This window comes from Cuculus canorus, chromosome 21, assembly GCF_017976375.1.
Source record: "Cuculus canorus isolate bCucCan1 chromosome 21, bCucCan1.pri, whole genome shotgun sequence".
NCBI classification, from domain to species: Eukaryota; Metazoa; Chordata; class Aves; order Cuculiformes; family Cuculidae; genus Cuculus; species Cuculus canorus.
This window is the reverse complement of record NC_071421.1, coordinates 4,545,484-4,566,346: the sequence shown is the minus strand read 5'-3', so window position 1 is coordinate 4,566,346 and position 20,863 is coordinate 4,545,484. Positions and strand designations below refer to the sequence as shown.

The window sequence follows — 20,863 nt, the reverse complement described above, 5'->3', positions numbered from 1 at the left end:
CAAGTTTAGTTGATTTGAGTTAGACTGTACAGACCCAAGCCATATCACTTATGCATTTGTTTGCCTTCTCCCCCTCCAAAACCACATTTAGAAGTCAGGTTCTTAAGACTGGTTTGGTTGTGGGCATTTATTAGCAAAAAATCAGATCTTTAACACTGGCAACAGCAGGTTTATTTCCTGAGCCTGAATCACCAGACCATGTAGGTGAACAGGTAGAAGGAATCAGTTCTTGTCTGTACAGCCATGAGGATGCAGAGTCTCCTGTATACAGCTGTCTCTCCATGGAGGAACCAGTACACATTCATGCTCTCTTGAAGACCTGTTTACATACTTGATTCTCACAACGAAGCTCCTACCATAAAAAAGAGTATATATGAAATGCTTATCAAAGGAGCTGCTTCTAAAAGTGAACAGAGATGCTTTGCCATGATTACTGACCACCACTGAGCTACCATCCTGATGAGTTATACTTAATATTCTGAATTTAACTATAAAATATAGTAAAACAATTAAGTTGTTCCAGCTAAACTGAAATCAAAGCAGATTGTGCTCCCTATATGCCATCCATTACAAACACTGCAGAGCTAGAAGATTACTTATGCCCACCACTATATAGATCTTATTTTTGACATAGAGACAGAACTAGTAGAAATCGGAAGTAAATACCAGGTGGAGGTCATCTCCTTCAAGCCAGTGAGTCCAGCCCCTGTTCTTCTTCTCGCCAGTCTGGACACAGACAAGTTTGTCATTGTCCCAGGTGACTAGGCTCTGTGGAAGAGGAAACAAAGAAAGCGTTTCTGTAGCTCTTTGTCTTTTGGTTTTGAGTTTACAATATACTCATAGACAGTGTCCTTTTTTCCTGGATAAAAGCAGACCTAAATATTACTCCAGAGGGAAAGTGCAACTCGTCTGTAACTCAGGCTCCTACCTCTGCATTGTATTACAAATACTATTCCAGGAGCAATTTCAGCTCAAGTAGCTGGATTGATTATGGCATCTTAACTTTGTCATGGCCTCTTCATTTTATATATTCAGTCTTACCTTGCATTTTCTGTTATCCAGGCCTTTATTATCTTCTTCAAACTCTTCTCCAACTTTGAACTGAAGTGAATAATCTCTGAATGTGCTGGTGGTGTGGATAGAAAATGAATCACCATCTTGTTTGATCACTTTCTGAGGCTTCAGCATTTTCGCTATCTTGCGTGTTGCAAAGTCAATACCTTGGACAAGAGGTGAAAAAAAGTCAGAATCTTATTTATCATCAAACACTTTGACAGCCGGGACTTATCTTTATTACTACCAGAAGCATATCTTAGATAGTTTGACCTTACTGCTATGCAAGATGGTTGTTGGTTTTGAGAGGGGGAGGGAAATGTTTGTTACACAGATCAGGTCACGTTCTTGCACATTTTACTCTTTGCAAACCAGTTTACTCAATTGTTGCACAATTCCTGTGCAAGATTCCTAAGACTTTGAGTTTGAAAAGTAGTTTGAGGGGTGGGGAGAGTCTGTTTCCCCCATGCAGACACCCTAAGCTTGGTCTCAGAATTACCCGCTGATTAGCTAGAGGGAATAGCTAATGCCTGTTCTCATTCTTTGCCAGAGGAAAGGCATTACATGAATTAAGCAAGCTTTGCACCCTATACTCTAAATAGGGTAAACTGAAGGGCACACCTAAAATGAATTTCTCAGGCTTGTTTTCAGGACGTGCCACTTACTGTTAGCATTGAAGTACAACCAGAAAACATCACACTTGTCAAAAGATTTCCTGGTTATCTGTAATGAGTCACTTTTAAGAGCATCCTGATTTTTTTTTTGTAATACTGAGCTTAAAGCATTGCTTCTAGGGTTTTTCCTATTTCTCTAGCAGGTGGAAGTTTCTTTAGAGGAACAGGCCATCTATTTGGCAGGCAACTGATTTAAATTTGCATCCCAAAAGCCTGCTCAAAGTTAAGTTTTCAGGAAGGGAGGGTAAAACAGGGGGCTGTGTACTAATTTAGTTGTTTCCATCACCTAGATTAAAAGTGTCATTTTTTAGGACCACTAGAAGTTTCTCACTTCATGCAGGCTGAGGTTGTGATCTTCTTGACAGGTTATGTTCAGCTACCATGTGTTGAACCATCTGGCTTGCTAAGCAGTCTGTGTTTGAAGTGGGACTTTGTTACTGTGTGCATTACAGAAGTGCCAGAATCTGTCAGTCATGGTTTTACGTGGTTACCAGTTTATTTTAGCACAGAGAGTTTGAATTCAGCACTGGCAACAGCCATACCTATTAAGACTTGGTTATAATCAAGTATAAATACAAGCCACTTACAGATCTATTCTTTAGAAGTGAATATTAAATTGAAGGAAAGGCTGGGCTTGGAATAGCCATGCTCTTATCCGTACCCTTCTAGTTACTCAGCTGATTGGATATGAGCCTTCTCAATCTAATTACCCTGGCAGAGAAGTCTTTCATTCTAGCTCTACCGTATTGATTTCAGTTCCATATTTATTTTGTTCAGTAGGCTGGCAACCGAGCAGGAGTAATTAAAGATAAGTTGTAAATCATCAACAGGAATCCTTGCGTTTACTTTTAAGTAATTTCCTCCAATTACGTGCTGAAAGAAAACTGCATTTTTCACAAGATCAGTAGTTATGGTTCACTTTTAAAAGCCCACTACTTACCTGGACAATGTTTATTATCAAGGAACAGACAGAATCGCTTTTCCATTTGAGGACACTAACACATTAGGAGTGTATTACTTAGCATTCAAATGCGAGGAATAAATCCTCACTATGGGAACACCCTTCCTTTTTTTTTCCTTAATTGATAACATAGCAGGATTACACTCGGAAGAGTTCTTTCACCGTATTAACAATACCAACTAGACAATTTAAGTAGGTAACCCAGCATAGATACAGCCAGAAGACAGATTTCATTCTGGTTGTGTATACAGTAACCAACAAGGGACGCTCAGTTTACACAAGTCAAAAAGGCAGAAAGGGGTGGGAGAGGCAGGAAGAAGAGAAGATAGCACACAGGCTGCCTGCTGTCAGTACGTAATAGCTTTGTGCAAGAAAGCTAATAAGGCACTGACAACATCCTTAGTTCCCCATTAGAGCATTGTGAATCTCTCTCTGTAAAAGATCTGAGCAAGGTAAGATGTTCGCTTCAAGCACTCCAGAAAAGGGACAGAGAGATTTATCAACAAATCACAGTCATAAGAGAAGTAGTTTGTAATCTGTTGAAAGATAAATCACACTAAACTAAAAAACTACCTTGGAATGGCACATACCTAAGCTCTTTTTTAACTTAAAATTTAATTCGTAATAGGTTCTGTGAGTTTGTGCTCAAAAGCAAGAGAGATTGAGTGGTCAGGGCAAACTCTTCCCTGTCTCTGATGCAAGTGACACAAAAATACTGGTGTTAGGCTGAGAAATTAATGAAAGCTGCAAGGACACGTGTGACAGGCTAAAGTATAGTTAGTGCTGTCTGATTATCAATAAACAAAGATCATTCCATTCTTTTTCAGGGAAAAAAGCTTCAGCGATATCTAGGGTTTAGAAGAACTCAGACCCATAAAATTCAGGAGGACCCTTATGGAAGAGGAGAAGAATAGAATCAGGTATTTTCACCTACCTAAGGCCACCATGTAACCTTCAAAGTTGTCACTGCTGACAAGATTCCAGGTTCCACTGAAATCCACCGGCATTGCCAAACTGTGGAAAGAGGATACAGCCAACCGCTGACCAAAAAGGAAAAATAAAGAAGTAGTTCCCCAGCCAGGCCTTTATATAAGGAAGACTGTGGGTGGGATTCCATCCCGGAGCCTCTCTGATGGAGGGGAAGGGTACAATTGCAGAGCCAATAGGTGAGAGGTTATTTGTGGATCGGCTTCAGCTGCATTGGAGGGAAAAGTTCACAGTTTCTGAAATCATTGTGTGGAGCAAATGTTAATAGCCCAAGAGGCACAATGCAACCTAAAAAGTAGATTAAACCATTTGTGTCCATCTTGCATACTTTAAAGCTAATTATGGACACTTTTTGTCACTATTCAGATTCCCTGCATGTATATTAGACCTGCAGCCTTATGATCTGGAAGCTAAACGTTTGATGAAAAGATGAAGTACCCACTGTAAATACATGTTGTATTTACTTAAAGAGACAGGGATTGACGGTTAAAGCGTGCGTGCCTTTGTATCACTAAAGTTGAAAGCAGTGCCTCTGACACAGTAATAGAGAGAAGTGCTGTATCTTGTTGGTTTGGAGTGAATAGCAGGCAGCATCGTTGTCTAGTGGTTATAACAGAAATGTGAAAGGCAGATCCTGTTTGTATGTGTTATTCTCTGATGTGACTCACAACACAGCTCTGCTGTGCCACAGTTTGCCCCATTGTGTTCTGGTTTCTTTAATGCTGTTAGTTATATCCTGCTTAAATGAACACACATACATGAAATTCTTTATTTTCTCAGATGCCTCACCAGAAAGCCAGAACATTTCTGTAGCAAGTAGACATTAGGCAGCAGATCCAGAGGCCTGAGCTCTGTTCCCACATCTGCAGCTCTGCATTTATCAGCTTTCTGAGATGGGAAAGAGGACAAATACTTGTTCTTGCCATCCACTTTCAAATCTTAGAAACAACCAGTAGCAATAACCAATTAAAAAACTGCTCCTGTCTATATAGAAGATCTTGCTCCTCCCTTTGCTGTTATTCATACATAAAATAGAGGAGACATGATACAGAAGTATAGTGATGCTTTTTTAGATGGCATAATGTTGTGGCAGAGCATACACGGAGTCGAGCACAGGGTGCAGCAGGTACACATTGGTGTTGGACTTGGATGGGCTTTGGGCAGCCTGATCTAATGGGATGTCCAAGGCCCATGACACGGGGCTGGGACTAGATGATCTTTAAGGTCCCTTCCAACTCAAACTATTCTATGATTCTATGATTCTAAGTGAGAAAAATCTCTTAAGTGATGACCCAGCGATGTGTTTTAGAAAGTGAAAAGAGAATGCTTGACTTCAAAGAGAAAGGATATACAACAAATTTGGAAGTACAATTTCATTTCCTTTAGAAGATACATAATTCTCCCATCTCTTGCAGTTCCTCCACCTGTGGTTACTTTTTGCAGACTCTGTGCCTTGTGCTTACAATTTACCAAGTGAGGAATATGAATGTAATGATCCTGAACACCTAGGAGCTCTGGAACTGCTAAGTACAGGAGAGCTAGAGAACGTTGTGCCTCAGTTTCCTCATCAGTAGAATGGGGAAAACAATCATTCCCAAAGTCATATAATCATAGAATTACAGAATCCTAGAATCATAGAATGCTTTGAGTTGAAAGGGATCTTTAGAAGTCAAAGTCGCATGTATGTTTTGAGCATTAGCTTAATCCAACGTTGTAAGTGGTTGAATGGGACAGTGAGGAGCACCACAGCAGAGGTTACATTAAAAGAGAAACTCAAAAGCGATGGGCAAGGGAAATCTGCACTGTGTTGCTGCCTTAATAAAAAAGGAATTTGGCATTCTGCATGCTAAATAGGAAACTCACCTATAGCTACTCAATTGACCTGCTACTGACTCAGGTTAAGTGGAATAAAAAGATAGTATTTTGCAGAGAAAATTGAGTTTCCCTGAACTTTAGCTACATTTTTGGAGATGACAGTTTGACCTATATGACTCACAGACTCATGCGAGTAGGAAATTAGGACGTCAAAGCTTATTTCCTGTTTGGAGATGGGTATTGTTCTCTAACCTATACTGAACTAGGAATGGCCCAGAGAAATGCAAATTAATGTTTCCCTTGGACTCAAATAGTAACATTTCACCCATAATTTGTTCTTACAAGGTTATGGTAGTAAAGCACTGTTGCAATATTACTGACCCTTCCAAGAGAAGTCAGTACTTGGGTAAGTCCTGTGTGAAAGCCTGGATATAACTTTTAAATTGAAATATAAGATTACACAGATTGTCTGGGGTATGGTGCTTCTGTCTGTAGATCAGTACTTAATCTCAAACCAAGATCTATAAAGGGTACTCGGGTTACTATTTCAGCCAAAGAATTGCATAGGGAACTTCTTGTAAGAGCTGCTGAGTGCCCTGGTCACATCCTATGATGGTTCATTTCTTTCTCCCTTATAAATTTCTGATTTTCTTTTTGTGGAAAGAATTTTTTTCCATTTCCATCTTAATTGCTGTGCAGCACTGAGCATCTAACACATTTCATTAAGGATGTGGCCTCATTACAGAAGCAGAGAAAGTGGTGTCCGCTGCTGTCTCACTGTTTATAAAAATATTTTGAGTCTGAATTACGTGTGTGGCATAGGAGCCCTCTCTTCTCTTGATAGAGCTGAACGAAATGCAGGGATGTCAAGAAAAAGCCTCATTTTCCTTTGTAGAGCATCTGTGAATGCATTATAATTCTTTTATAAAGACGTTCTGTGAGCTGCATTAGTCACAAACCTTACATTTTCAAATATATAGATTCTCTTTCAGATCTAGTCCACTCTTGAAAGTTATACCTGTCTAATATTTTTGACTATACCACATCAATGGCTGTGATGCTGACATTTATACTTGATTGGAACAGTAGATTGTCAGCGTGTGGTTACTTCTAGTGGTGTAACCAGCAGGTTTCTGGATCCCACTGGTAAAACAAAAGATCCGTATTCAGCAGTCAGTGTAATTCGTGCACAATGTTCTATTTTGAATAGACAAAACTGTACTGACATCGTTCTACCTACCTGAAAATCATGCAGTCATCAGACATCAGATTTGGTTAATAACAGGATGACTAAAATCATTACATTACATGCAATTTGTTTTATTGAAAGACGCATCACACATACCTACATTAAAACCCAGTGAAATGTAATGTTTAAGACCAAAGTTTATAAAACCACCCCCACTGAATTTGCTGTTTCTCTAGTATTACACCGAGTGCACCAACACACACCAGCATCATTATTTATAATAAACCTAGACTTAAAGTGCAGTTTTACTTTGAAATGTGACCACAGAAATAGGATGCTTTCGCACTAGAAGAATCTGCGCTGTTTATTCAGAAGCACACTAGTTGACTTGAGTGGTGCAAAGCAATCTTTCTTGCCTTCTAATCGTGTCAGTCTTAAAGACAGACAGCAAGAAAACCAAAAAAGAGATCTTGTCCATTCCTCTGACCATCGATAACACAGTTATCCCCAAGCAGTTACAGCAGTTTGATTGCTAAAGTGTCATGGAGGCATAATTTATCCTTTGTACCTCTATAACTGTTAATGATAAATGAACCCAACCTCATTATCAAAGGGCAGCGTAAGCTCACTTGGGCTCTAGGGCAAAAATATGGCAGACTGAGCACATTTCATGCAGGAATTGCCAAGGAAAAATTCTCGGAATTCTTGATGCTCCTTTTTGCCACAGAGCAGTTACAGATGCACTTCTAAGTTGTGACTTGATTTGATTACACTCATCTCCTTGCAGATTCTCTGTAGACAGCCACCGTTATGGGCTGGAGCTAACAGAACACAGATGTTCTAGCGTATGGCGACTGCAGAATTTCAGGTGGGGCTCCAACTTTCTATGCCTGATGCCAGTTCCACTGCGGGTTACAGGTTTTCCTGCTAGTATCTCAACTCCCTTGCTAGGTTTTATGTGAGCCTCGCAGGCTTGCGGGCCACCAGTGATGTTCTGTGTTTGGTTCCTGGCTTCCAGATTCCCCCTAAGCTCATGGAAAAGCCTATACCTCCATCTCAGCTCTTTGGGGAAGGAGGATGACAGGTTGTCACGGTTATGATCCCTGGTTCTAGACTTGCCCAACAGCATCCAGGCTGCCTGCCCTGGGAGTCTCACATTCTGAACTAGAAAATGTGAACAGAGTCATCTTAGGGAGATGGTAAGAAAAAGCTGTGACCTACTAGGTATTGTCTTGGAAATATTGACACTTTTAATAAGGCACATAATGCAAATAAAAATGGGATAACAGCAAATAAAGGGAGGTAGAATTCTATCATCACCATGACATTCACAGTGCCTCTATTGTTCATATTCCTGTAATACTGACAATATACTGTTACTGGATTTCTAGCAAAGACAAACATTTCACTTATGTACAGTTGTAATATCCTACCGTTTCTTTTCAACTCCAGATACAGAAAGCAATTCTGGCTCTATACATTTGGCTCAAAAGTAAAAGCTCATGTATTATTTGAAATAAAGGGAAAATTGTCTTAAGAATCAATGCAATGATAATATCATTAATTTCTATTTATTAAACTCAAAGGCTATAAACCAGTTTCTGAAGTAGGTCTGTCCTTCCACGAGAAACAGCACTGAGCTTAATGTACAGCTCTGGAAATATGAATGGAAAAGGAAAGCACAACATATTTCTGGGAGCAAATTGCATGACAGCAGATAAAACACACGGCGTATTTGAAAGGCAGGCAGCTCAAAGCATGGTATATCTAGCACCACTTCAGCCAGGAGTAAATTTTTCCCTTCCAGGATAAAGCTAAATAATTTCTTTGAGGTGCACCTCATGTCGGCATGTTTTTGAAAAATGAGTTATATAAATTTATTATCACTAAGTGGTATGTTTTGAGATGAAATGGTTTGGTCTGTTAAACCCAGTAAGTTCTTAAAAACGTGTGTTAATATTTTATAAATAGCAGTCAGAGCAGTGTGAGTTAAACCTAATCAAACATCTTCATTTGTTTTCTGTTAATTTGTAATTCCTCTATTCAAGTGTGAATTCTAGTTCACTGTGCTGTGATAAAATGTTTCACCATAAGAATCTTATTCTTGGATTTAAAAAAGATTGTGTAGGTCCAATTACTGAGTGCACAAAACCACACCAGTGACTACATCTGTACTGAAGCCACAGAATTAGCCCACTATTTACTTAAAACAAACCCAAACTAAAAGCAACCCCTCAAAACTGTGTTTTCCTGAACCGATCTGTTCCTTTTTTCACAGCAGAGAGTACATTAGTTGTATAGTGCCTGTTAGTTCTTGGAATCACTTTTATTTTTCTGTAAGGGAGCCAGGATAACCCCAGCATTCCTATCTTCGCTCTCTGGACTATACAGATTATGTTTTTCTATGTATGCTCGAACTACGTCAGGCACGAGGTAACGAATGCTCTGGCCCCTCCGCAGTGCTCTCCTGATCTTGGAGGAGGAAATGTCATTAGTGATCCATTCTTCCACAAGGTGAATGTTATTTTTATGTCTCCACAAAACATCAGATTCATAGATGAATTTCTGAACGCTGTTTCCAGCCCTGCTGATGCATACAAGGCCATGGTTTTCCACAATTTCAGCGATGTCCTCCGACTTCCACAGATTGGGGATCCCAAAAGATTCCAGCATGTCACTTCCACAAAGCAGCTTAATCTGTGGGACACCTTAAAAAGAAAAATAAGTGAGAAATTTGGCTTGGTTTAGGTCACCAGATTTTAGCTAGCTTGATGGTGACATTTAATTTCTAGGCTACCTCTCTGTATCTTTGGTTAAGATGAGACAAGGGAATGAAATAAAAAAAATATTCAGAGTAGGAAATTTATAATTAGTAGCCTCAATATAGGAATTTTCTGGAAAAAAAGTTTATGGAAGTCTATTCACAATTAAAATTAAGATCTAAAAACAATAAGCAAAATAAATGCTACCTAAAACTACAAAGCCAAGCTACGTCTGTTGTATGAAGTTTTAAATTACAATTTAAAATGATCCTGTACCCAGATACATTCTGAATTTCAGGACTTGAGACTGTCCCTTCTTCAGCAACGTATAATACGATCCAAAATTCTCTGTTTAGCAGAGTTCTGTAGGTAACATGGGTAGCTCAGACCCGTTTCAGTTCAGATTTCTATTAACTTGAGTATTTTTCATGTCCTATGTATTTTACCCTTCCAGTCATCTTGTAACAAAGCCTAGTGCTTTATGATGTGGGAACTAAGGGAATAAACTTACTCAGTGAAATCACAACGAAGAACTAGTATCCGAAAAAGTTACTCAGCAGTGGAATTCCATTGGAATAGCAAGGATTGTTAAGCATTTAATTTGCAAACAGACTTAACTTTTTATATCTGGATTTTTCTTTTTAACGGGGTCATGCCTCTTTGGTTCCTGTTTCCTCTTCCGTCCCGGCTTTGTTAAAGGTAAAGCATTCTGCAGACTATTAGTGGGATCCGGAGATAAAAGCTTTTGATGATGGTACCTGCAAAACAGATGTATTTTAGCTATTTTAAAGACGTAGGAGAATACAGAGAAGAGCGTGACCTACTAAATTATCTTTTCGCCAGTTCCTCCTGCAGTACTTGCACAGACAATCCATCCAAGAACAGATCTGCTGGGACAGGGACTTGTGACAGCTGGCTCCTAAGATGGTCAAAGTGCAAAGATTTCAAAGCAACAACTAAAAGGTTGGTTTGTTTCCTTTCTAATAAAAATTCATTTTAAAAAGAACCTCAGGGAAGTAGCTCTGAAAAAACAGTCAAACTTAGAAATAAGATACTCCTTCAGACAATTCTCATGCCAGCCCTTAATAGACAAACAGGCAGCATAGCACGGGTCTACGCTATTCTAGTCTCCTTTCCTTCCTCATGAGTCACTTCAGCACAAAAACTGAGTAAAGCCTAAGAAAAAATATATCTTAAAAACTGCTCTCAGACTCATTTTTGCTATGTTTCAGACTAATGGTGCAATTATTAGTTTACAATGCTCATATAAAATAGTACTTCTGACTTCATGGAGTCTGTCCATATGGAGTTACCCTATTATTCTAAAATGGGTATAAACCAGAGAGGGGCAGAGTTAGACTGGACATGAGGAGGAATTTCTTCACCATGAGAGTGGTGAGGCCCTGGCCCAGGTTGCCCAGGGAAGCTGTGGCTGCCCCATCCTTGGAGGGGTTCAAGGCCAGGTTGGATGGGCCTTGGGCAGCCTGAGCCAGTGGGAGGTGCCCCTGCCCATGGCAGGGGGGTTGGAACTGGGTGGGCTTTAAGGTCCCTTCCAACTCAAACTATTCTATGATTCCTTATCCCTCTATAGGTTCTTGAAACTTTTCAGGGTTTGGCTGAAGAATACCTTAAAACTTTTAGTGTTTCCAACCACTCACTCTGGCTGCTTTCCCAATCATCAACTTCCACCCAATCTGAGTCTTTTGTAGCTAGTTTGGCCATAGTTACTCGGTGATTTGCACTGATCAGACCTTTCTTCTTATATGCATCACCTACTGGTGAAATTATTCCTTTGATTACTTTGTATTTTCCTGTGGAAAAAACACATGACACAAGAACATGGAAAGCAGTTGAGCAGATGTTACTTCCACTATACTGTATTTAAACTTCCACTCTATTGTACTTAGAACCATCATTCACTGCAATCCCTAAGAACATCAATGCCAGCTCTGATGGAAAAGTACGGCATAGTTATGCTGTTGTGCAGGGCTGCACCATTAAAGATAAATTTGAAAGATCTATTTCTATAAAGGAAAACTATAACACTCATGCTTTAGCTGATTCAAATTGCATATACATGACTGTTCTCTCTTGTATTTGGCCTACATGATTTTGCATGATAAGTACACACACGCTAGCTTCAATATCTAATAAGTATTTCCATAAATACCTACCACTGTCAAACAGGCATTCAGACACACTAAATATTCACCTTAACATTGAAGTGTCTTAGTTATCAAAGCTGTTCTGAATGACATAAATTACCCCCCTACCTGTTTCATGAAGGTAGTCTTTAGCCAGCTCAAACAGCCTTAGATGCATGTTGGTGATGGGATTGAAGGACCCACAGGCCAGCAGTACCACTTCAGTCTTCTTCTCAGGACCCTCCGTAGCCATCCCTCGCAGCTACAGAACCAAGCGGAGAATTCCGGTGCTGGTTAACAGCCACTACAGGAATAGACAAGACTAAGAAATAGTTATTCCTACTTATTTGTGTTGCCAATAAGCAGAAGCTTTCAAGATCACATTGAACCCTGTATTTTTTTTCCATTAACATCTGGCCAGGGATTGTTCACGTGATACGGCATTATCCAACTTCTAAGAGATTAAAAACACCACCTCTACTTCTTTCTGGTTGTTCCTAGACAGAGGTACAATGTAAGGAGCTGAGACAACAGGGGCATGATGAGGATATTTTGGCTTGCCAAGATGGTTTTCCCTTAGCCTGGCCCTGAACAAATAAAACCAGAATATGTTATAGAATCATAGAATGGTTTGGGTTGGAAGGGACCTTAATCCAGTTCCATCCAGTTCCAACCCCACTGGATCAGGCTGCCCAAGGCAGCTGCCCTCCTCTGGACCCGTTCCAGCAGCTCCAGCTCCTCCTTATGTTGAAGGTTCCAGAACTTATGTTGAGGATTCCAGAATGGGCAGGAGGATGGGCCATTCTCCTGTTGTTGCTGTTTGTGAGATGTCTGAGACATCTGTGTTAATCACTGAACAGTCTGCCATTGTTTCTCCAGCAATATCATTGCCTCCAAAAATCCCACAAGGTCAACCTCACATTCTGACTCCTTTACAAAGAAGCTGAGTGATGTTTGAAGCTGCCACAGTGGCAATATATCATCACAGCTAAATCCTGTAACATCTACTATGTACTAACATCAAACAGCCCTCGAACAAAAGGAAGTCTTGCAAGGCTTCACATTTTTCAAGTGTTCGCTCTTTGCTGTGCTTTCAAGAGTTTCACAAACTTCTAAAATATTCTTTATGACTGCGGAGTAGTTCAGCAGTTGAAGGGTCTGGTGTTACTTGGAATGCAGGGGCATCAGCTAGAAGAGTTACTATGGGAACAGGCAAGGAAAGGAGTTGGATTTGCCTTTGTAATGCACAAAGCCCTACTTTCTAAAGTAAGTGACTCATGCAGCAAATTTGGAAAGGGTTGATCTTCACCTGTTTTTTTCTTAAAAAAGCAAGGGCAAAAATAACAAAATTTTAAGATGAAAATGTATAGTGCCTTTTCTGGAGTTAGTCAAATGTCCTTTTTCAGGCTGCTGGCTAATTTTAGTCTTCAGAAACAGGCAGTTGTTGCATCACAAGCTCACCTCGTAGCACTTCACATAGAAGCACTTCACTTGTGCATAGAAACTGAGAATATAAATATAATTTAACAGCTTGCACATACCCTTGGTATCCTAATTTGCATCAACACCCTCTGTCTAGCACTGTTTTCATAGAAAACACCTGCACAGTTGACATGGAGAGCAGAAGAAATGACAAAGAGATATCATCACGATTACCTTCACTGTTATGTCATCCTTACAACCCACATAGAGCTGGGATCCACTTGTATGAAGTGACTTTCCTACAGCCCTCATTTTGTGAGGGGCTGAAGAACCTCCCATATGAGGACAGGCTGAGAGAGTTGGGGTTGTTCAGCCTCGAGAAGGCTGCAGGGAGATCTTACAGTGACCTTCCAGTACCTGAAGGGGCTACAAGAAAGCTGGAGAGGGGCTGTTCACAAGGGTTTGTAGTGACAGGACGAGCGGGAATGTTTATAAACTGGAGAGGGACAGATTTAGTCTAGACATAAGGAGGAATTTCTTCACAATGGGAGTGGTGAGGCCCTGGCCCAGGTTGCCCAGGGAAGTTGTGGCTGCCCCATCCCTGGAGGTGTTCAAGGCCAGGTTGGATGTGGCTTTGAGCAATCTGATCCAGTGGGATGTCCCTGCCCATGGCAGGGGGCTGGAACTAGATGAACTTTAATGTCTATTCCAACCCAAGCTGTTCTATGATTCTGTGACATACTGGATCACATTCCCTATTCCTTCAGAAGAAAAATCAGTTGCCCTGTCGTGCAGACCTTTACTGATGTGTGTGTATCTAATCTCATCATGCCTATACGTGACCTTACCAATAATTAACATGTGATACTCGCAGTCCTAGTGCCGCTCAGCTAGATTGAAGATGTATTCGCCCCGAGAACAACGGCAGCACAGCTACAGGTCTGGGATAGTCAGGAAGCCAGTCTGTTCGCCTCTGCAGATGAGGAGGTGGCGGTGAGTGTCCCTGGTCATAGAATCCTGGAATGGGTTGGAACCTTAAAGCCCATCTAGTTCCACCCCCCTGACATATCTTCATCAATGATATAGACAGCGAGATCGAGGGCACCCTCAGCAAGTTTGCAGATGACACCAGGCTGAGTGGTGCAGTTGCCACACCGGAAGGACGAGATGTGATCCAGAGGGACCTGGAGAGGCTGGAGAAGTGGGGCTGGGAGAGCCTCAAGAGGTTCAACAAGGCCAAGGGCAAGCTCCTGCACCTGGGTCAGGGCAATCCCTGGTTTCAATACAGAATAGGGGGGTGATGTGATTGAGAGCAGCCCTGAGGAGAAGGACTCGGGATGCTGGGTGATGAGAAGCTCAACATGAGCCGGCAACGTGCGCTCACAGCCCAGAAACCAACCGTGTCCTGGGCTGCATCCAAAGCAGTGTGGCCAGCAGGGCGAGGGAGGGGTTTATGCCCTTCTCTTCCTCTCTTGGGAGACCTCATCTGGAGTATTGCATCCAGTTCTGGAATCCTCAACATAAGAAGGAGATGGAGCTGTTGGAACGGGTCCAGAGGAAGCTACAAGGATTATGCGAGGGCTGGAGCACCTCCTGTATGAGGACAGGCTGAGAGAGTTGGAGTTGTTCAGCCTGGAGAAGGCTCCGAGGAGACCTTATAGCGACCTTCCAGTACCTGAAGGGGCTACAGGAAAGCTGGAGAGGGGCTGTTCATAAAGGCTTGTGGGGATAGGACTGGGGGCAATGGGTATAAACTGGAGAGGGGCAGAGTTAGACTGGACATAAGGAAGAATTTCTAGACATAAGGAGGCCCTGGCCCAGGTTGCCCAGGGAAGCTGTGGCTGCCCCATCCCTGGAGGTGTTCCAGGCCAGGTTGGATGGGCCTTGGGCAGCCTGAGCCAGTGGGAGGTGTCCCTGCCCATGGCAGGGGGGCGAAACTGGATGGTCTTTAAGGTCCCTTCCAACCCAAACTATTCTATAGTTCTATGGACACCGACACCCCCCCACCCCAGGGGCTCAGCCCGTTCGCCTCCCGCACTCCCGCACTCCGCACACGCTGTACCGCAGCCCCCGGGCTCTCTCCTCTGCTCTTACCGGTGTCCGGCGCGGGCGGGGCCGGAAGCAGCGAGGGGGGGCGGTGGTTCCCGTTCCTGTCCCCGATCGCCTTCCTGCTCCCCTTCCCCTCCCGCCTCGGCTCCGCCTGCTGTGCCGGTACCGGGTGAGGCTGCGGGCCGGGGAGCCGCTCCGAAAGCCCTTCTCGCCCCCCGCTCCCCCTTCTCGCCCATTGTCTCTCCTTGTAGCCCCCTTGTCCCCTCTCCTAGCCCCTTGTTCCCCCCTTCTCACCTCTTGTCCCTCGTATCGCCCCCTTGCCCCCAATTCTCACCCCTTCTCTCCCCCTTGTCCCTTCTTCTAGCCCCCTACTCCCTCTTTCTATCCCCTTGTCCACAATTCTCACCCCTTCTCGCCCTCCTCGTTCCCCTTCTTCTCGCTCCCCTCATCCCCCTTCATCAAACCCCCTTCTCCTTGCCCCTCTCGTCCCCCCTCTTCTCGCCCCTCTCATTCCCCTTTTTCTCGCCCCTCTCATTCCCCTTTTTCTCGCCCCTCTTCTCGCCCCTTTCGTCCCCCTTTTTCTCGCCCCTCTCGTCCCCCTTTTTCTTGCCCCCCCATCCCCCCTCTTCTCACCCCTTTCGTCCCCCTTTTTCTTGCCCCCCCTCGTCCCCCTTCTTCTCACCGCCCTCATCCCCCTTCTTCTCGCCCCTCTCGTCCCTCTCTTCTTGGACTTATGATGGAATCATAGAATCACAGAATGGGTTGAGTTGGAAGGGACCTCAAAGCCCATCCATTCCCACCCCCTGCCATGGGCAGGGACACCTCCCTTTGGATCAGGGGCTCAAAGCCTCATCCAACCTGGCCTTGAACCCCTCCAGGGATGGGGCAGCCACCACTGCTTTGGGGAACCTGTTCCAGAGCCTCCCCACCCTCACTTCACACAAGGAGAAGACTCTGTGGACTCATCCTAGAGCCCTGCGTGTCCCCTGCAGGCACCTGCATGGGTTCCGATTAGGCATCCCATCATCACTGTGTGATCTTACTGGAGGCTTTTAAAATAAGTTTTAGTTGTTGCCGCACAACAATGCAATGTTCTTTCCCCTAGGAGTGTCATGTAACAACTTAAACGTTTTGTGTGAAGACAGAAAATGGCTTCGAGAGGAACGACTGAGACTGGTAAACTAAAGCAAAACCTGGAGGAGCAGCTGGACAGGTTAATGCAGCAGCTTCAGGATCTGGAGGAATGCAGGTAATAAAATCAGATGCTGTCTGCTTGTATGAGAGCATTTTTCTTAGGTGATTGGCAGAAGGAAGTGCTACCTTTTGAAAACCTTGGGGGCTTTTAAATTTTATTTTGTGTTTTGCTGTGCTGTGTATTTTTTAAATTAGGTAGCATGTTTGTGTTATGGAGCAAAGATTATTTTTTAAAACCGTTTCTTAAGATCACTTGAAAAATGGAGGAAGAAGTAGTCAGTACTCCTTTCTTTGAAAATTTATGTTTTACTGGGACTTTTTAACTTTTAATAGCTGTTCACAGGATTGACATTTTTCATATAGTTTTTTTTTAATAATGGTTAGCAAATAGCTTTTGTGTCTATTTTGTTTTGTCTCATTATTGCAGATATTTGGGGTTGTGTGGTGGTTGTGGTTTTTTTTTTTTAAGTTGGTCCAACATTTTAGAGTCATGGAAGAGCTTGGGTTGGAAGGGAGCTTAAAGCCTGTCTAGTTCCAACCCCCCTGCCATGGGCAGGGACACCTCCCACTGGCTCAGGCTGCCCAAGGCCCATCCAACCTGGCCTGGAACACCTCCAGGGATGGGGCAGCCACAGCTTCCCTGGGCAACCTGGGCCAGTGTCTCACCACCCTCATCCTGAAGAAATTCCTCCTTATGTCCAGTCTAACTCTGCTCCTCTCCAGTTTATACCCATTGCCCCCAGTCCTATCCCCACAAGGCTTTGTCAACACCCCCTCTCCAGCTTTCCTGTAGCCCCTTCAGGCACTGGAAGCTGCTCTAAGGTCTCCTCGGAGCCTTCTCTTCTCCAGGCTGAACAACCCCAGCTCTCTTAGCCTGTCCTCATATGGGAGGTGCTCCAGCCCTTGGATCATTGTTCCTGAATAACTTGATGGGGTTTGGGTGAGGAGATGGGTTTCTCAGGTTTAATCCCATGAATTAATGTGTCCTGTTGGATCCTCTTTAGAGAGGAACTGGATGCAGATGAGTATGAAGAGACCAAAAAAGAAACTCTAGAACAGCTGAGTGAGATCAATGACTCCCTGAAGAAGATTATGTCTGGAGATATGACTTTGGTGGATGAGCTCAGCGGGATGCAACTGGTAAGGGTGATGTGTTACTAAAAATACGTCACGTTCTGTTTGGACTCAATGAAATGCAAAATAGGTACGAGTGGTTAATTTTAATTTTTAGACAGGCGCGTCTGAAAGCCAGATCTATGTAGCTAATGTTTTTATTATTTAAAATAGGTGTATATATGAAAACTTGGTTAGGTCTTTTCACTTTAGTGGGGCAAAAAAGATGTTGAGGAATTATAACCATAATTATAATAACTAATATAACTCATAGAACCGTAGAATAGTTTAGGTTGGAAGGGACCTTAAAGATCATCTAGTTCCAACCCCCCTGCCATGGGCAGGGACACCTCCCACGAATAATAATACTGTAGGAAAGAACTGGCAAATTGCAGGGGCTATATATATCAGATAGTTTATATTAGAAAATAACAGAAGATAATAGAAATTAATTTAAAAGATGAGAGGGACCATCCAGGACAAGATATATCATGAGAAATTAAGTTCATCCCTGTTAAAAAACATAAAGATAAAATTTTCTGTGCTTTTATTGATTCATATTTCAGATTAATGTCAGTCCAAAGGAAAGGGCTGTTGGAGTGACAGTGTCACTTCTTCTAGTGAATTGATCGTAATTTATGCTGACTTCAAGCTTTGGATCTATTTTCTCTCTTTCTAAATGTTTAATTAGAGTGTGTTTTTGTTCCTTTGGAGCCCTACATTGTAGGGTTTTGTTTCCAGAGAGATCATGTTTTGTCCAAATATAACTGTGATGAGATGTAATGATAATAGTTTTGATACTCTATAGAGGATTTTGAATAACAGTAGGAGATTTACCTCATTATTTACGTTCGGCTTACTCTTAGAAGAGCTGTAATCACCAGTGTGGGCATAGCACATCCACTTGTGTTGTGCTAATATCAGGAAGATGTTGGAAATTACTAGAAATTAAGACTTGGACTGTAATGAAAACTTTCACAGCTCTTTCTCAGGGTAGCTGCGTGATGCAGTAGGTCTGTCAAGCCCTGCATAAAGATCATATGTTTTTTCATCTCGCTTTGATGGTTATGGAAAAAAATATATCTTTTTATCAAATGATGCTGAAGATACTGATGTTTCTTTCCAGCCTTCATTAATCTTGTCATGTAGCTATAGCTTGTGACTTCTAATGCTTCTGGCCATTCCTGCTCTTTTCCTTGTAGGCAATACAAGCAGCCATCAGCCAAGCATTTAAAACTCCAGAAGTAATTAGAATGTTTGCAAAGAAACAGCCGAGGCAATTGAGGACGAGGCTGGCAGAGGTAAAGGTTTCTCTTTTCCTGTAAAAACTGTTTATTTGAGCTAGACTGATTTAAAGCTGTGATGACTACAAGGAGAACACTGAGTGTATTAGAAACTTTGGTGACAGCATCATAAAGAGATGGAGAAGTTCTCTTTCAAAGAGTTTCTTAAGTTGTAAATGTTCATTGAGGTAATTGGGACAATAATATGTATTTCTTGAGTCATCTTCTATCTTGCTGCTTCAAAACAAAAATGTGATTAACAGATAATGAACAGAGTATAATTGCAAATAGAAAATTGGAAGAATATGCATCTGTAATGATTTTGAGGGGATAGAGAGTGCACTTGAGGTCTAGACTGAACTTGAGATCCAGATAAAGTGAAATTAAATCTGTTCTCTGTGTGTACCAGTGGTATGTGAATCTGTAATTTTGAATTAATAGCAGTCTTTGATTAAAAGAGATTCAAGTTTGGAGCAACCAAGAACACCAAGCTTAGGTGCACAGAGTATTTGCAGAATGGTCAGAAGAACCTCACAGCCGTTATTGTAAATTATGTTCAGCTCGATCCCTTACTTCCATGAGTACCGTGCTCACCCATGAGAGTTTTAGGCTGGCACGTTCCTCATGCTGTTGTGTTGACTGCAACTAATGGGAAGCTTATGTATTTTGATTTCTTTCCTCTTGGTATACAGATGGACCGAGACTTAATGGTCGGGAAGTTGGGACGAGACCTCTACACACAGCAGAAGTTGGAAATCCTCACTGCCCTCAGAAAACTTGGTGAGAAGGTAAGGAGTTGGTACAATAGTTAGGTGAACAGAAATTTCGGTCTCTGTGTTGAAAAGGAATTTGAAATCGTTAAACTAAGAAATTCCAACTTTGGCTTATGAGTAAATGATAACATATAGCTTTTGTAGTACAAAAATACCCCCCGGTTTTAATGCTTAGCTTTCTGAAGCAGTCGCTAGTGAACATATATCAAACAGTAGTGTGTGTTTATATAAGACTATTTCTACTTCCAAATGCTTTCTTTGGTGGGTTGTATGAATAAATCACATATGAGCTGGTACAAGTTGGTGACATTCCTAAAAGCTACAAAACAAGTCATTTACTGGCTAACTATCACCTGTCCACCTGGCAGGAACTATCCAAGCCTTTTGCCGTGCATTGAGCTTTATTTACTTTTGTATTGGCGATAATATCTGCCTTGGTGCAAGATAAATTGAAGAGATGGATAATGAACTGATTATTTCCCCAATGAGTGCATCAGTGTCCAAACAATCCCCGTTTTGTGCCAGCAGAGGGAGGAAGAGAAGTTGTGCTTTTGTTTTGTTGATGGTGTATGAAGAAAACGTGTTGCTGTGTATCTCTGTACTTAAACATGAAGGGATGTAAAGGGAAAGATCAAGTGCAGCGCTTAACGGAGCTGAGTTCCAAGTAGATGATATTAGCAAATGCCTTCCCTCAGAATATTTTCTTTGCCTGACTGTGAGCGAAAAAAGTTATGGAAATAGGTTAAAAGGCTGCTTGAGATTGTGAACCGAATACATGAAAAGGTCTAATCCTCCTGGCGTGAGTTCCTTGAATCGCTTCAGACCAGCCACGCTTTGACAGAGCCTCTTTATCCTTTAACATGATCGTAACCTACTTCACAGGGGAGCTGCTAGAATAGTAGTTTCACATCTGTTCTGAATGTGAGAAACGATGCTAACTATTACTATTACATATTTTTCTGCACAATACAGCAAAACACGAAGTAGTTAGAATCTTGCTTACAAAGCACAGCAAAGGCAGGTAACTAATATTTTTTCCCTCTCATTCCAACATCATTCTGAATGCCTGTACTCGATTTTTATATTTTTAATAAGCAAACTGACATCCACACTGGACGGTTTGACACACTCGTCCTTTAATAAGGATAAATACCTGAGGCTACTTACATGAGCAAGTTTTAACCTAAACCAGCTGAACCTTGCAAATGTAGGTTACTACTTCATTATTGTAAATATTTTATAGGCATCTGTCACGAGGCATTAGAGCACATAAATAAAGCAAAATGTATGCAGGCAAATATTGTTTTAAAGGAAGAGAACCATTTCTACATCATTGACTCTTAATATGGTCAAAGCTGGTAGTGATTGTGTATTGTTGCTCAGTTGATAACATGAAGTGAGCTTAGATCTGAGCTCGTTACTGTAATGACCACACGGTGAAGTA

General features: G+C 42.0%; 3 protein-coding genes across 10 annotated transcripts in view; 1 reads left to right on the top strand and 2 right to left on the bottom strand.

Annotated features, from left to right (window-relative positions):
- LZIC (leucine zipper and CTNNBIP1 domain containing) overlaps nt 1–20,863 on the top strand; it is a 32,403-nt gene that overhangs the window by 3,494 nt on the left and 8,046 nt on the right. For 5 of the 7 annotated variants that reach the window (XR_008453246.1, XR_008453245.1, XM_054085923.1 and 2 more), the window contains exons 3-8: nt 3,516–3,608; nt 10,297–10,404; nt 16,162–16,305; nt 17,255–17,390; nt 18,566–18,664; nt 19,339–19,434. Coding sequence is in view for 5 of the 7 variants with exons in the window: in XM_054085923.1 (XP_053941898.1) it covers nt 16,205–16,305; nt 17,255–17,390; nt 18,566–18,664; nt 19,339–19,434 (432 nt within the window). In the remaining 2 variants the exon portion in view is untranslated. Of the gene's footprint in view, nt 1–3,515; nt 3,609–10,296; nt 10,405–15,111; nt 15,226–16,161; nt 16,306–17,254; nt 17,391–18,565; nt 18,665–19,338; nt 19,435–20,863 lie in introns of those variants that run through there. The other 2 variants (XM_054085921.1, XM_054085920.1) reach the window with 2 other exon arrangements.
- RBP7 (retinol binding protein 7) lies at nt 96–3,775 on the bottom strand. The gene is made up of 4 exons (XM_009562342.2): nt 3,623–3,775; nt 1,042–1,220; nt 667–768; nt 96–352 (listed from the first exon to the last, which is right to left on the bottom strand). The coding sequence occupies exons 1-4, from the start codon at nt 3,693–3,695 to the stop codon at nt 302–304; spliced, it is 405 nt and encodes a 134-aa protein (XP_009560637.1). The 5' UTR covers nt 3,696–3,775; the 3' UTR covers nt 96–301.
- On the bottom strand, nt 5,945–15,195 carry NMNAT1 (nicotinamide nucleotide adenylyltransferase 1). Of its 2 annotated transcripts, none has more exons than XM_054085917.1 (5): nt 15,102–15,195; nt 11,715–11,889; nt 11,069–11,252; nt 10,060–10,199; nt 5,945–9,387 (listed from the first exon to the last, which is right to left on the bottom strand). In XM_054085917.1, the coding sequence occupies exons 2-5, from the start codon at nt 11,836–11,838 to the stop codon at nt 8,987–8,989; spliced, it is 849 nt and encodes a 282-aa protein (XP_053941892.1). In that variant the 5' UTR covers nt 11,839–11,889; nt 15,102–15,195; the 3' UTR covers nt 5,945–8,986. The 2 variants fall into 2 exon arrangements, with proteins under 2 accessions (XP_053941892.1, XP_053941893.1); XM_054085918.1 differs by lacking the exon at nt 15,102–15,195 and adding an exon at nt 13,856–14,907.